Consider the following 16941-nt stretch of genomic DNA (forward strand, 5'->3'; position numbering starts at 1 on the left):
TGTACAATTCCATTGTTTTCACTTATTATCATTTTCAAGTATTAACAATATCATCTTGTACATATTATGTTGCGACACCGTATTGCATATGATAAATTGCACCCAAAACCATGTACACATGCCTAGCCTCTTCTATTAAGTCTGAATCATTAATAGTATGCGTTTCCTGTTGGCTCATTCCTCGCATTTCATATTTCTTGTCCGTACTTTCGTGTACTATCAATTGTCCCTAAAAAGGCTCTATTTTTGGCATGTTACTGCGAAAGCTGTGTTACAGCGCCTTGGTGGTGGTATTAGTGACGTTGTATACTATCTACTTGCTTTTAAGCTGCCGATTTCAAACGCACGCACGCAGAGAGGGCCCCGAGCATGCTAATATAGTTTAATAGGTATCTAATATTTGAGATTATTATTTTTATTCAATCATTTCCATAGTCTTAGCCTTGAGTAAAGTGTTGTTGCGAAGACAAATTCAGCGTGTTATGCATTAACAGAAAATTGCCATGTAAATCATTGTAACGTTTGTATCTATAATAAATTGTGTTTGTATTTATTATTAAAAATCTCTCGCTAAACGCAGAGGCGTATGTCGATAATAACAATTTGAGTGTATAGTACCTACCTGTAACAATAATTGTATAGATAATCATAGTATAATAGTAATGGATGTGACGTGTAATTTGGTATCTTCGTGCCGCCCATACAGGAAATATGAAATTATTGCGTTGGTCAGTGTCTGACCTACGTTTATTTTCATCAGTAACTTAAAAAACAATATTGTAAGTACACCACACTGTGGTGCCGTATAGGACGATCGCTGATCGCGTTACATACACTCATTAAATTGATTGGTTAGTCATACGTTTATTATTATTTTTAGGGATTTATCAGACCAGGAAACATATTATAATAAGTATTAATGTTAATCGAACACTGTAAAATCGATCCGAACGAGATTAATCTGTGTACTAGCGTTTATAGTTGTTCGTTTGGTATCCTTTTTATAAGATGTAATATACATTAGACGACGCCCGCGTTGGTGTCGTGCCGAGAGTTGGGCACGTGAAATCATTCGCCTTAAACACTTTTCTTAATAGGAAATGACAAAAAAAAAATCAGCGTTGACCTTTTAGGAATGTGCGACGTTCGCTAATATTGTACAGTAATCTGCACACCGGACAGGGACCGTAGAGCCTTAGCTCCTAGAGATTCTTGTTGTCCCGAAAACACACTTATATAAAATTGGTAGCACAACAATACATTTATTATTTCCACGGCGGAGGAGGAGGGGGCGGCGGGATATCACTACACACACACACACATACACATGCTATATAGTATACACACTAGATATTATACAAACATTCACCTGGCCGATGGAGGTCGCGTCCCAAGGTCATCCACCTTGCCGCGGCTGCTCTCTGTACTACGGCGACGCCCGGGCCCCGACCGCATTCCCTCACATAGTCACATACATATATAAATATAATAGTAATATTATCCTCTATATACATAATATTATATGCTCTATGTGTGTATAACATATTATGTGGACGGTGGATCATCTCATGTGCGCCCCAAGACCAAAAGCAAACTAATTATTACGAACAACAACAAAATGATAATGATGATGATACACTACAACGGTAACGGAGATATGTTGATACCTAGGTATCTTAAACAAGTGCACATATTATAACAAATAACACATGATATCTATATGATGCACGCATTATCCGATTCCTTTTTTTTTTTTACCTACATCGCTAAGATCATCTACACACACGGCACGCAATCCGAAAAAATCTGGCGCCATACTGAATGTTGATTATAAAAAAAAAAACCTCCCCAAATATAATGCTTGCGTTCTACCCCGTGTATTGTGTTTTTTCTGTGTTGCAGATATTACATGTATAATTATTATTGTATCCGTTAGGGTTTGTCTTACAATGATCATGTAGCCGCCCCGAAGATCATTATTGTAAAATATGTTTATCATATCACACCGTTCACATTCGACGATTCTCGTTATTATTTCCATAACAGCTATTCTATCGTGCTGCTCGCTTAAACTAGAGGCGAGGAGGAGGGGTGACGAAGAAAGGGGCTAGTTGCCTAGCTCCTGTTGATAGGATAACCGTTGATTGATTATTGGTAATTGGAAACATTTTAGTCATCTTAGAAAATAAAAAGGGTCGGATACCATTAACGTTTTCGAGTACTTGATACAATCGGTATACTGGGTCATAGTTAGCAACTTGGTTGTGCTTTGAAAACGGTACCTCAAAAACGACTGCTCTCGAATATTAAACGACAAATTTAGTCGTTTCGTCGTCCCACGGGTTTGTATAAATCTGATTATAGATTAATTAATGACAAAAAATAACAATATAATGTGAGCACGGCGTAAGAGGGATCGCAGTATTAAAAAACCCCGTCATTGTTTGGACCGTTAATAATCGTCGTTGTGTGGGTGACGGATAATCTAAATAATTCCAAGTATTTCGCCATAATATAAACCGTATGTTGTACTCCGTTCGAATATGGCGACGGCGCGCTCCCAAGTCCAAAACGGATGCGAGCTATTATTAATTACAAATTGAGACAATACACATTATACATTCACTAACGTAGGCGAATCGTTATAAAAATAGCATACATGTAATAATAATATTATGTTGTATTTTTTTTAATAATGTTGCTTAGGCGTGTGTAATAGGTACATAACGGCGAAGAGCATTAGACAGATTGGGGAATCGAAATTGGGTACCTTGAACTTAACTATATTATTATAAATTACGTATATTGTAAAGTTATCATCTTTTTTCTTTCTGAACGTCTGAAATACAGTTTTTTAATACACTTATATACATACAAATATGTATAAATTTCTTTCACGGTCTGATAAACCAGCAAGGTTTTTTCAACACGTTTAAATAATGTAGGTATATTACCCGGCGTTTTCTTCTTTTGCCCTAAGCGGGCCAGACGGCGTAGTAGACCAGAGGTACCGTTGTGGACATATAATCTTTTTTTAGTTTTACCTCGGTTTTTTTATCCTCGTACTTATAATAATCATTCGAAACTTACTATGTAAATGGCATTATTGGAATAGTAGAACAAAGTCTGCTAGCCATATGTGATATGATTATAAGAATGTATTATAGCGTAAAATGTAATATTGGGTTTATTTTTAGTTATGTGGAAAAAAAATATAAAAAATATATTAGTTGTAGTGTATGTATTTACGGCATAGTTATTTTAGGCAATCTGGATCTGTAAAATCTTTATTAGGAGAAACTCCGCAATGTATAATGAGTAAATGATGAGACAGGAGTAAAACGAATTACTGTTAGCTTTCTTTTTACAGTAAAACCGTTGTAATGTTTTATTTATCGTATCGACATAAATAAATGGTTATATCTCCAAAGTTTGATTAATAGTTTCAGGTTAAAACTACATAATGGTTTGGATTCAGGAGTTGTGCAATACAAAATCTTACAAGGTTAATTATTTTTATATACAATAAGATATTTGAAACTATATTAACTATTTAAAATAATTTGATAAGTTTGACTATTTCTTAACAAAATTACACAGATAATACTATACACTCTAATAATATACATAACTAACAATTTAAGAAAACCAAATTAAACTGGTAAATAAATAATTAAATTAAATTAAAATGTTTGCATTGATTATTGTTTTGTTTAGTAATGCTGTGATGTTTTTTAATTTTATTATAGGTTTGTAATTAAATCAGAGAAGGTCCCCATTAGGTCTCAGATATTATGAGTTATAAACAACACAATAATAATTATTTACACAGAATAACTAAGAAAATATATCCTCTAACTACACATTGATGTTTATTTAAGTTATAATAATATATTTATATTATATTTTTACTCGGGCCTCGCAGAATTATTAATTATTATTACCAATGGAACTTTTTTTAAGACGTTAACAATACATGCGCCGAATGGACAAAAATATTTTTGGGCAATTTTGGAATTCTTCAAGGCGCATAACAAGTGTGTTTTAAACAAAACTAACATCATCCGAACATGCGAAGGGAAGTTTCCTGTTTCAGTTGTGTATTTCCGTTATTAATAATGTTGTTACTTCTTTGTCAGTTTTGCGGCTAGTCAACCGTTCGATTGAAATCGAAACGTTTGCAGTTAGACAACTTTTTCCACTTCCGTTGTGCAAGTGTGTGCCAGGTGCCTATTAGTTGTAGTAAGAGTGATTCCGTCACGGTCTAAACAAGATGAAATGCGGACCCCGAATCGGAACTGTGATTGCGGTGTTTTCATTATCAAATAAATACAAATGAAAAGAAAAAATAAATCTAAAAAAATTCAGCCCGCTGCCGTATCCCGGCGGCGGTAAACGTGACCCGCCGATCCGCTATCCACATAGTACTAATGTACATTGGTGTTTAGTTCTCGCCAAACGGCAATATACATAGGTACGTTGTAAAGGTTTAATTATGTAAGTACAGCCGCCGGTGGTATAGTTGGTGATAGCAATTATTATTATTAATTCAGTAGACAGTAGTTAAACCCGATTTTTCGGTTTTCGTTCTATCGCACTTTCTCGCAATTCTAAATTATACTACGTAGAAAAATTCTTACGGGCACAGCCAATATTATTTTTTATACATACACGACTAAAGAGAGAGTAGTATTCCAATTTTTGAACAGTAGTAAATTAGTTACTAATTATTGCACACGCGACGTTTTACTTTTACGCGAAGGAAAAACTAATAATAATAGCCGTGTACATAATATGTTATACTTAGTAAAGTTAAGTACTAAAAACCGTTTTGCGGCTCAGTCAACCAACGTTTTTCAATTCACAATCGATTGTTATCATATTATTTATAGCCTACTAAAATTGGTTACCGCGTAACCATACAGGCACTAATATGTTCTATTCATTTTTTTACCTAATATACTCTCGCCTATTTTGTTGTTAGGCATATGCATGCTCCATCCATAGACTTTAAACCGCCCTTCGTCCCACCCCTCTAACATAACGTGTGTTTTATTGAAAAATGAATAGATGGAATGTCATGATCAAAATCGCTTTAAAATTAGGCGTTGTCTATATTTTACACCTTGTTAAAAAATCCGTGCCCTTAAGCAAAAATAATAATCTCATTAAAAAAGTTATATAATATATATTGTTGTGGTTATAGTTCTTCATGGCGTATCGCCAGAGATGAAGTCTCTCCGAAAGCATCAAATTTCCATCATGATCACTAACATGAGCAGTGTAATAATTATTCTTTTTATTAAGACACGCACTGTGCTGCAGAGCAGTGTAGTGACGTTTACATGGGCCTCCGGTGTATTTTTGTCGGCTCATAGATTATACAGATATCAGATTTACTTATTTTTATTATTATGTACGTGTATAGCGTGTAGAATAAGGTAGGACAGTACAATGGTTATCAGAAAATATTTGACCGAAAACAATGCGGTGGGTCGATAGGTATTTATAAAGTTGTCAATCGAGTGTAGAAAACAGAATGACACCGAAAGAAATCACTTCGGACTTCCTTTGAATCGTACAATGAAGTAAAAAACATTCATTTAAAAGTGGAAATAAAGTTGAGATTTTTAATAATGCTGTTATGGGCTTAGCATAGTGTTAGGCCTGATTCGATTTAGAGCTAACTGCCTGAATGCAAACCCTATCCGACGTTTGAATGGTACAAACAAAACTGAGGCTGAGTACACATGGTATTAAAGAATTTTGAGTTTTTTAGTGATTGTTTTCTTTATATTATAATATGTAAAATTAACAAGCCTGATTGTAATATAGTATTCTTGTCGTTCATTATAATTCCAATATCAACACAATTTTTTTAATTGCACTGACTTACAATAGCACTGTTACGAGAATTTAAATGGTATTTGTGTTTTTATTTCAAGTATGAGATACATACAAATAATTGAGTTCATATGAGTAATATTTTTCTTGTTTGATGTTAAACGTTGGGTCATTAACTTGTATATTATCACCTAACAATAAGACGGACAGAGGAGTTTTTCGTGAAATTTATGATACTTATTATTAGGCCCAACTATAATGGGAAATATAATTATATTTAGCGATCGTTGAACTAAACCTTTATCGCGGAAGTTCTCATCAAATAATTAATGATTTTTGACAAAACTTTACACAAAAAAATAAACTTTAAACGAGTTGTAAATGTAAAATAATACAAATTATATCATTTTTAATATACCGAAAAGATTAATTATATTTTTTATTTAATATAGACAAATTGAAATTCATAACTATACTGTTGTACTGTTCTACTTCGTCTAGAAACCATCATCTCACGATGGAAGCGTTGGGCCTTAAATGCTAGAGGACCAGAGCCCATTTAAGACCTAAATTACAAATGATCAAACTGTAATTTTTCAAGTTAACTACCATGTACATAATATTATTACATTTTACACTGTTGTTACATATATTTTATCAGTCTATTGAGGTACGTATACATATCATAGTGTTTTCGTCCAAAATCGACACTGGCTTTTAGAGACCCAAAGTACAGATATTATAGTAGTAAACATTTAATTAATTTTTTTAGATACGTCCAAAAGCTCAGCACGATAAAATGATACGCTTAGTAATGTATTTTATTATTATGTGGTTTCCTTATAACAATATGTACATATTATGTACGTATGAGTACTTATAGTATAAAATTGTTATTCACGTAAAACGTGCTCGCATTGTGTTTGCTTTACGCGTCCTGGCTCGGCTGTCCGGGCTTAGTCTAATCCGACGTTATTATTGTCATTATTGTTATTACCACGGCAGAGTGTATTGATCGAGGCTAATAATCTGCATAAGAAAACGGCGTTGACGTAGCCCGACGCCGGTCCGTTCACCTTGCCTGCACGAGCTTACCGTAGGAAATTGCCCATCATCTTGTGTATAATAATATTATAATGTGTGTTTGTTGTATTTACACTGTGCTGGCACTTCACGCGCGTACGACTTAAATAATATATCGTTATAATAACGTAATGCCGTCGCGGTAATTTCCAGACCAACGGAAAGCCAAATTATTATTATTTGTATTAGTTGTATTATGTTCTGTTCGCTGGAAATTTGTCAATGTTCTTCTGTTTGTTAGAGGTACACGTGACCACAGCGGTTGTATAGCGGTTTAATTCGCGTTTGTTAAACGCCTGCGATTCGCGTGCACAAAAAAAAACTAATATACATTGTAATAATAATAATCACACCGGGTGCGTGTCACGTTTCCAACAACCTCGTTGTGTGTTCTTTGGTCGGGTCCAAAACTCCGGGCACACAATGTGGCGCACGCCAAAATATAGGATTCGATTAACTCTATAGTATGTGTACACATTGGTGAGATTGTGAGAAGGTGTACGGAAAACGAGTACAACCTATTTACGGTTCCAAAACGAAAAATAATGTCTTCACAAAATATGTTTGACCCAAGACCTAGCGAACTTATTCCATTTTGGTGGTGGCATTGACCATTCTGAAAGCGTCTGGCTCTTGGCCTTAACATCATTTGAAGTTTGGAGTTTGGACCCCTTTTGAGTCACACATTAATTTTGTTTTTATTTTTTCAAATTATTTTCATGGTGGTTTCAATAAGATTCTATAATTCACAACCCCCCAAAAAAATATTTAAAAGGTAGTTTCAATATAATACCACTATGACTCAAATAAAAATCGTGTTTTCCTAGTTATTGAATAATGTACAACAACTTCTTTACAATTATCCATTAGTCACCGTTGTTACTCTGGAAAGATTAAGTGACTTTCGCTCTTCTGTTCATCACATCTTTTGTACTTCACAAAATAATTAAGCTAGATGTTTTTTAAGTAGGTACATGTAAATTGAATTGTTCATTTATTATATAAAACAAATATTGAAATGTTTCAGCTGTTATATTTATTGTATACCGAACCATCATCAAATCCGTTTGTCTATTAAATGTTTGCTACAAATATTATAATTAAAACTCATTTTTATTAGTTAATAGAAATATTATTACCTAATAATTATTGAGTGATGCTTGTTTTACAATTCAGATCGATTGAAGGGCAATTAGGTATAATTTAGTTTTTCTCTTCCAAAATGTTAGTTCTTGAAACTACTTAGAAAAGTATTCTGGTATCACTGCTGCTATTGTTTGCTGCTGGAGCGGGCGTTGAAATCTCCATATCAGTAGCGATTCTAGTTTTTTTATTTATCTCGCCATTTCATAACATGGTATTTGATATTTTAATGTTGCCAAATATTTTACCGTCAATTGTTGTACGTATTAACTACTATATTTTATAGTGTATTATCGTTGCGTGACTTGCAGTACGTATACATACATATTTACATACATTCCGGAAGATGTATATTTTATATTATAGGTAGCATTTACCCCCTTTAAATTATAAGGTTTTTACGACAATTTTAATATTCATCAACAGTGATTACCTATTTGTCCTTAGTTTTATTTATTTTCTGAAATAACACAAAAATGTAAATCATTTTTCCACGCTATTATAATTCGAGCGACTGGAAATGTATTTAGAACGGATATCCGGCCTTATCCGAGGCTGGTCTATGTGAATTTTCACATATCCCCTGTATACGTGTTAGCTTTATTTATGCGTTTATTTTAGGTTGAAAATTATATTATTGTTATTATTTTTACGATAATATACATGTAAAAACGATATGCGCGCGTATATTTTGTTTTATTGTGTATATATTACACTATAATAATGACCAACTTTGAGTTTTTTTTTTTTTTTTGTGTTTAATATTTAACATTGCACGTGAAATAAATTTATTAAGTGTGTAATCAATTAAGTTAACACATGCGTTTTTATTGTGGTTGCGCGCGTACAATGCAACCATTTTTTTGAAATACTTAAACTCTAAACCGAACTCGTTGCAATCGTCTTGTAACTTATCGATAAACGAACACAATATATACTTTTCTTGTTAGTTTTTATAAGGATTTTTATTATGCTTGGCATTTACGACCATATAATTTACAACACTCGTTATTATACATAACACACACACACACACAACGGTCACCGATATTATGACAGATTCCATTGTGTCCCTATAACTTATAGCAGCGCTCAATACCGGTGTGGTTTTACTGTCGAAACCGTTTTTCAGTCTGAGCGTTTTTTACCGTGTACGCACACTAATAATGTGGTCATGTTTTCACAATCTTCGATCAATATTGTGACCATTGACCGTTGCACAATCTTAGTCAATCAGCTTAAGTTCACTCTGTATTAGGACCTACAGTTGACGATACTCTCAAAACATATACTCTGTTCTGAAGGTAATTCTAAATGCAAGAAACTTGGTATATTATGCCTATAAAAATATTAAAAACATAATGTAGCAAAATACATCATAAAAATATACTTTTTAAATTTGATACCTAAAATGTTTGGTTTATGAGCAAAACACTATTTTAATACAATATGTTCATGATATTTTTTGAAGTATAAGTTTAATATAGCTTTTTTATTGCTTTGTTGTTAAACATTTTTTAGGTGTTCTGTCTAAGTTTCATAACATTTGTTGAACAAATTATAATTTTACCATAGCCAATCAACTCGTGTACTACGTTTGGAACATCTTTTAGAAACTTTAAATTCTGTACCTTATAAAAACATGTTACATATTCAATATTGATTAATGAACAGTGATACAACTTACAAGTAGTATGAAATAAATCTGTATATTGTTTACTGCTGTATACTTAAAGCATAGTTAAAAGTTTCAAAAATCGAATGTTTCAAATTACAATTTGCACACATTTATCATTATATTTTGAAGTGACATAAATTATTATTTCCTAGTCACTACAATGTTCTGGTGTATACGGGAGTATTAAAACTACATTTTATTCGTGTTCAGCTTGGCGTATACCGACATTTTGTCGGTCACCTCGTTGCGGAAGTAGAATATAATGGGTTTGAAGACTTTAGAATATTAGATGTTTACAAACAAACTACCTCGGGTTCTTTATTATTCTTTTTTCGAGACAGGAAAATACCGTGTTTTACGTCCATCAAATTTTAAATTAATTGGATCGGTCCTATAGTGTTTTACACGTTGGCCTACATTACCGGCGTTTTGTTTGTCAGGACATTTATTATTATTTTATTTTATATTTTTTACCTCGCCGGACACAATGTCGTCGTTTTTAAAAAACACCGGCTTTTGCATTGTGCCAAAGAAAATCGATTCTTGTCAAAACATCCTTATAGTTGTCTGCCGACCTAACGTCCAAAGACACGGTATACCTACACTTGCTGCCGGTACAGCGGCTTGTCCTCTAACTGTCTCCTGTTATTTTTTTTTCAATTTCCGGATCACCTCCCGTATAATTGAAATTATTGTCAACAAATAATATTAGAGACGGCGCATGTACAACGCAGTAATAAATTTGATATAATTGCTACAATTCTTGGTTTTTATTTATTTTCCAGCCCGACACCGTACCTCAAGCCAGACTTGACATGTTTACTGCGATCGCCGTGGAAGAAGCGGACGAAGCGACCGGCAACCCTCACAGTCTGGCCATCACATCGTCGGATCACTCTGTACACTTTGTTCGGGGAGCATGCAGGGAGGAAGCTAGAGGGTGGAGAGACGTACTTACCTCATACATGCGTCATACTACACAGGTAATACACAAACTATCTTAACAAATCAAATAATATGATTGACAAAAATAATATATTAAACAAAGGCTCTTTTTAGTATACAACTGTTGAAAAGCGTTTTTTTATTTTTCCACTTGCTCAAACGCATTGTTAAACTAACATAACTATATTTAATACTTTACACACAAATGTTATTTCAACAAATACATACATGGCTTTGTGTACGACTTGACAGATAAAGTTTATTCCACCGCAGCTTTCTTGAAACACTGTACACATCATTGTGATGATAATATTGCATCAGCAAAGCACCATGTCATTAGTTAAGTTGTTCTTTTCGGCATTTTGTACACATTATACCGGTCACGTGTGATTCTTTTACTCGACTCGGGGCGTTCAAAGTCGTGGCCTCGGTTTTTTCTTAAATAACAACAAAAAAACTTAACAAAAATAACTTTCGTTGACCTACGTACGCGTGGTTTTCTTTACGTGTTTTTCTTTTGTATTCTTTAACGTAACTTATTGTCCAAAAATGTGGCCATCGCCTGTTATTTAGGAACGCCGATCGTGACGGTTTTTTTCCGAGGTTCTTCTTGTACATTAAAAAAATATATAATTATTACTTTTGTTTTGTGTTAGAAACAAAAAAAAAAAAAAGGTAAAAAAGAAGCGGGGGACTAATCTCGGGCCAAACCGGTTTCCCGCCGAGGCTTCCAATCTAATCAGAACCGATAGCTCGATCTATATTATTATTACTGTTATTGCGATCCTCGGACGATCGTGATGTCTACCGGAATCTCACAGTGTTCACATGTCAGCTCCGCGTATCGTGTGTCAGCGAATTTCTACGATTCATCTGCCTTTCTATAATATAAGAACTCTTTGCCCGTCATTCGATTCGGTCTGTTTTATATGTCTTACACACACACACACACACACGTGGACGACGCGCTGTGATCTAGTTCACCGTTGAAAATAATAGTATATAATAATAATGCATTCAGATTGCTTCTATTGTAATGCGTTATGGAAACGATGTTTGTGTAAAATAAAATATATTGTACATTGTGGTCAGGAAAATATCCAAGAAAAAAAAAATTAAGCAGCTGCGTGGCTCTAGCCGATTCCACCAAGTACTCGAATCTTTTATTGGACGGCAAGTGCTACTCACCTACCTCGGTAGTGTCCCATCTATATTATATCGATGACTTAATGTACACTTGTTATAAGTCACAAAATTGTTCAGGATAGCAAATTAATTTTTTTTAATTTTAAAATGATTGTACTACAAAGTTTTCATTATAAATATCACAACAATTTGAAATTTTAAGAACTTTTGTAAAAAATAAAGCGAGTTCAATTTTGTATCTTTTGGTATCAACAAATTTATTTTGGAAAAAAGTGGACGTATAACAAGTATGTACTAAGCCATCGAAATGATACGTAAGCAAAATTAATTAGGACCAATGAAAAATGTCGAGTGTCCAACCACTGCTTTTATTTACTCAAGTTTGGTATAAAAAAAAAATGCGATCCTTGAAAAACCTGAATAATCGAGAACATCCCCTCTTTATGAAAGGAAGGGTTTTTGTGCGAATTTAGTGTCGATTTTAAATAGATTAGGCGTTCAAGTGTATATTCTAGTGTAACCATAGTCAATAAACATGTTTCTGGTACGTTTTGACTTTTATCCGAACTGCGTGCACGTGGTAAAAACCACGAAATCGTCCCGTTAATATAATATTGTCGTTCATTGTCTTGGAACAATTGGCGTGTGGTTTCTTATTTTATTGTTTTTTCGTTTATAATAATATTATTGTACAATATATACTAATTATGCGCGTTTAAATGAGCCGTGGCCGTCGATAATTATTAACTCAATCATCGGTTGTCTCCTGCGCTCTTTCAAAAAAAAAAAAAAAACGCCAAACAATAAACACGGCTTGCGGAATGCAGTGCCACGTTTTTCTTGACAGATATACGAGTGCAAGTACAAGACGTATACAAGCAGTAAAAAATAAAAAATAACACACGTGGTGAAAAATACCTCGGCGGCGTTTTCCGAAATATGTGTTTGTATAAGCTCGTTACGCGGACAAGGGGAAGTACACACGCACTGAAAAAAGGGGAAATGGCCTCGAGCTGTACGTTGGGCTGCGAACTCGATCACGATTGGCCAATTACGTTGTAGGAATTCGCCTTGGGCGTCCCGTAATAAGTATTTTTAAGAGACTGGCAAGTGGTCACACACATACACACACACACACACGGTGGCCATCCCGAAGCTAAGTCGCGGCACAAGTACCCGAGAGCTGATACACAAGTAAGAAGAAAAAAATGACTAATGCTCCTTGCACTAACTGCGAAGCCCAAGGTCGTAGTGCGCGCGGCCGACTCAATCACGTGTTAATTGTCCCGACCAAAGTACGTCCGCCTGTATAGCTTGGTGACGTGCGCCTGTGATTTATGATCAGAACTCTGAGAGAAAAAAGAGAAAAAGCTATCGAGAAGGAATATATGGCGGAATTATTAATGTCCCGCCGCGGCCGTTGCGTTTGTGATTTGAATTTACACAATGTTCGTGCAAGCTATATTATAGCTTTTTATATAGTGTGAAAACTATAAATTCATCTTCTCTTCCGAGAAGCCAAAGCAAGCAAGCACTTTTTCCATCTGCCCGTTCGGGATTATGTCACTTATGCGACACGGCGTGGCGGCGTCCGGAAGGAAGATGCGCATACTAATATAAGTAATATTAATATTACTATGCATCTACACTACGTGGGATGCGCTTGTAAAATAATTCATGTTCTCCCTGTCAATGGCGGCTGATAATTGCTCACTCGCCGCCGTTAATCGACAAAGGACGATGCACCAGCGGGCAGTTGTAATAATATATTGGGCCCATGTCTTAAGAATAATATTTTATTTTGACACATACGCTATTCATACGAGTGACGGCCAATTCTTCCCCTCTAAAAACGGACAGTGAACATTTTTATCATGTGTTGTATCAGAAATTGCTCCCAAAATAGTTTTCTCCTTAAGAGGACGTCACTCCGGCCATTTATAAGGTGTAAAGTATAAGCAATTTTTGCAAAATCTTAATTTTGGAGCTTGGACTATAGTATATACTTACTGTGTATAACACAGTAATATGAGGATTTTTTATTGATTATTATTTTGTTGTTGTCAGACAATCACAGTCGTTTCTATAGGATAAATTACAGGTGTTTTTCCATCAAAACTACTTTTCGAGGGCCTAAGTTTTCCGGTCAACATACCGTTTTGGCTACGTTAAATATTTTTAAAAGTAAAAATTGCCTTCAATTCAAAACTTTACTTTGATGGAATGCTAACCTTATAAAAATTTGAACGCTTTATTAGCGTGTATCCATTCGGGTGTTCCATCTTTGATTTTGCTTGATGTCTTGCCGATTAATAGGCAATAGCATTTCCGGATGGAGTTTAAATTTGCCCATTCGTATGTTGTAGATCTGCTAGTTTGTATCACGATTTTTATGCGCCCATCAAATTACCCACGGAGCGCTCGTGGACTCTTTTTAAGCATTAGCTCTCGACCGCATACGACTGAGATCATCCGTTCATGGATGTCGGCTAATGGCGGGCACGTTAATGTAGAATCGCAGTGGCTTCTATAGCAGACGTTTTACGATCCATACATTACAAACCGTCATTCTGTATCGGTTTCGGATAGCCACGGCCGTCGTTTTCCATTGGCACGTTGTGCTGAGTAATTTTTTTTTTTGTTAGGTAAAGTGTGTATACCTAATATTAGAGTAAGTCCTAAATCCGAATAAGCGGCGTTTCGCTGTCGTCGCCGCGTGTCCGTCGTACCAGCAGATCTCTTTTTGTTTTTCCAAACGGTAACAGCCTGTAATCACTGTATAACCGTGTTGGTTACCTAACTTGACGGGATCGCAGAAGTAGTAGGCGCTTGTCTCGTTATAACTTTGTCCGCCATGGGCGATGACGGGTCACGGTTGAATTATCGTTTCCCGTCCAACAAACCGAAACGGCCATATCACAATTTTCATACCCGTTCGCAGTTAACAAATCGCATTTCATACAACTGTCACACGATTCGCCATAATAATAATACATTATATATATATATATATATATATATATATATATAAATATATATACTTACCTATAATAAAGAAACGCGTAACGCACTTTACCTTTGTAATTAAGTATTTAAATATACAAACTGTATGTTAACTGTACGATTTACGTTTTTCTACCTACCTCAACCGCTTAGTGTACGCAAAGTAGCAAATTCAATTTTACATGTGAGGTTTAGAAAAAAAAGTTACACAAGACCAAGGAGCCGGGGAACAAATACCCCTGTTTGTTGTATGTCACAAGGGCCTTGTCTGCTCGTTCCACCCTTGCCCTTAAATGTAAATGTTTATTTTCTACAAGCTATAATAATATATACATAATGTCGATGGCAGAGTGTACATCGAGTGCGTTTTTAATAATATTACAAGAACATGTTTGAAAGTGTACAATGCTATGTTATTACATGTGCTAAATGAACTCTAACAACAACAATTTCGCTATTTTAAATGCAATTAACTACTAATTTCTGTACGAAACTTGTTTTCTCAAAAAAAAAACGTACCTGTCATATTTTTGCACTGTGTCTTCTATAGTATACAAATATATATATATATATATATTATTATTTAATATCTATGATTATTGCACAATGGCATCGGTTTATCACTCCTCCAGCTTCCTTTGGTTTCATCTGTTTGACCTTCTCCTTAAGAGTATTACCTCCTTTTGCAGACTCAGAATTGATCATAATTTACTCCCGGGCCATGCCTTCAAAATGGAGCTTAATTCGGTACCTTACTGTCATCTGCCTGAAGAGGAAGCCATCGGTGAATTCCGAAAGAATCTCTCTTTTTAATTTCCTAGCCTTGCATGGCATCTCTAATCTTATCCCTATACTCGTCCTTACTTCCCGCGTTGTTCCTGTAATTAATGACACAAAATCATTCATCTTGAGCTCTGGTTATACTGTATAGCTTTTTTTTTCTTTCTTTCTCTTTTCTATCTATTTGTTTTTTGTCTACACTTAACTTTACATTTTGTCTTTTCTTATATTACACTGTTTTAGATATCTTTATGTACATAGTGTTTACCTATTGTAATGGGCTTGTAATTGTTGTTTAAATAATATTATGTACTTGATGAGCCATCATATTATCCAATAAAGGCTATTATAAAAAAAATACATACGTATATATTATATGATTCTACAAATGCTGCTGTGTATTCTATTATTTTACTATAATATTTTCATTGTGTTTTTACGTGTTGATTTTTTAACTCGAATTTGGTTTTTGTTTTACAGATAACCCCGTCGACCAACGGCGGCGGCGTACCAAAGCACAAACGGAACTCGACGTTCCCGGGTCCGAACCCCACATCCGGCGCTCTCAATGGACCAGTTAGAGGTAAGTCGAATGTGGCAATGAATCGTAGTACGCTATTAGTATTGTGTTCGTGTGTTCATTATGCAAACCGAATATGTAGTAGGAAAAAATATATAATATAATACACCTAAAAATTCCACTTCCGGCGGACGGCGTTCCGGCATTCATCTGCCAACAGTACAGTAGTAGTTAAATCGGTGTACCTATTCTAATGTGTGTATGTGAGCGCATTTGTGTGTGTTATCCTCAGATCTCCTAGGTACATATATATTATGCGTATGGTGTAGGCAATTGTGTAACGGGTTCGCCAATTTGTGGACACGGTGCCGGTTAAACTGGTTGTCCAGGCTGTATTATTGAAGTGTGTGTAATCAGTAGTGTGACTATCCCGCTAACGTAATTAAACCAATTCGTAAATCGTTTCCAAGATCAGCTGCCGATTCCAAATCGGTCCAAACAAGGCGTTGGGCGATGCCCCGCCGCATTCTCGGTCTAATAATTTTTTACCCGGCTGTTATCGCCCTGAAAATACCTGTTAACGCGATCGTAATAGGCGTTGACTTGATTTTTTATTTTTTTACTAATGCGGTCTCGTCTCGTTGTTCAAATAAGCCAGCCCAGTCGTTACATATTGTAATTACATTCAAATCTGTATGATGTTTTATTCTTGTGCCTATTTAACTGTGCCGCATCGCTAATTTTCATTTAATTCGCATGTCCCATATTGAAACAACAGGTGCTTAAAATTTGTAGTTTC

General features: G+C 35.0%; 1 protein-coding gene across 3 annotated transcripts in view; it reads left to right on the top strand.

The window, feature by feature from the left end:
• Positions 1–16941, top strand: part of LOC126847565 (protein outspread) — an 81816-nt gene that overhangs the window by 38458 nt on the left and 26417 nt on the right. For all 3 annotated transcript variants that reach the window (XM_050587894.1, XM_050587896.1, XM_050587895.1), the window contains 2 exons: positions 10534–10731; positions 16103–16205. In XM_050587894.1, coding sequence (XP_050443851.1) covers positions 10534–10731; positions 16103–16205 — 301 coding nt within the window. The remainder of the gene's footprint in view (positions 1–10533; positions 10732–16102; positions 16206–16941) is intronic.

This window comes from Adelges cooleyi, unplaced genomic scaffold (assembly GCF_023614345.1).
Source record: "Adelges cooleyi isolate 19-005CV unplaced genomic scaffold, UGA_ACOO_1.1 ACOO_flye_CR_arks_rails_tigmint_CR_PRNA_108, whole genome shotgun sequence".
Lineage (NCBI taxonomy): Eukaryota > Metazoa > Arthropoda > Insecta > Hemiptera > Adelgidae > Adelges > Adelges cooleyi.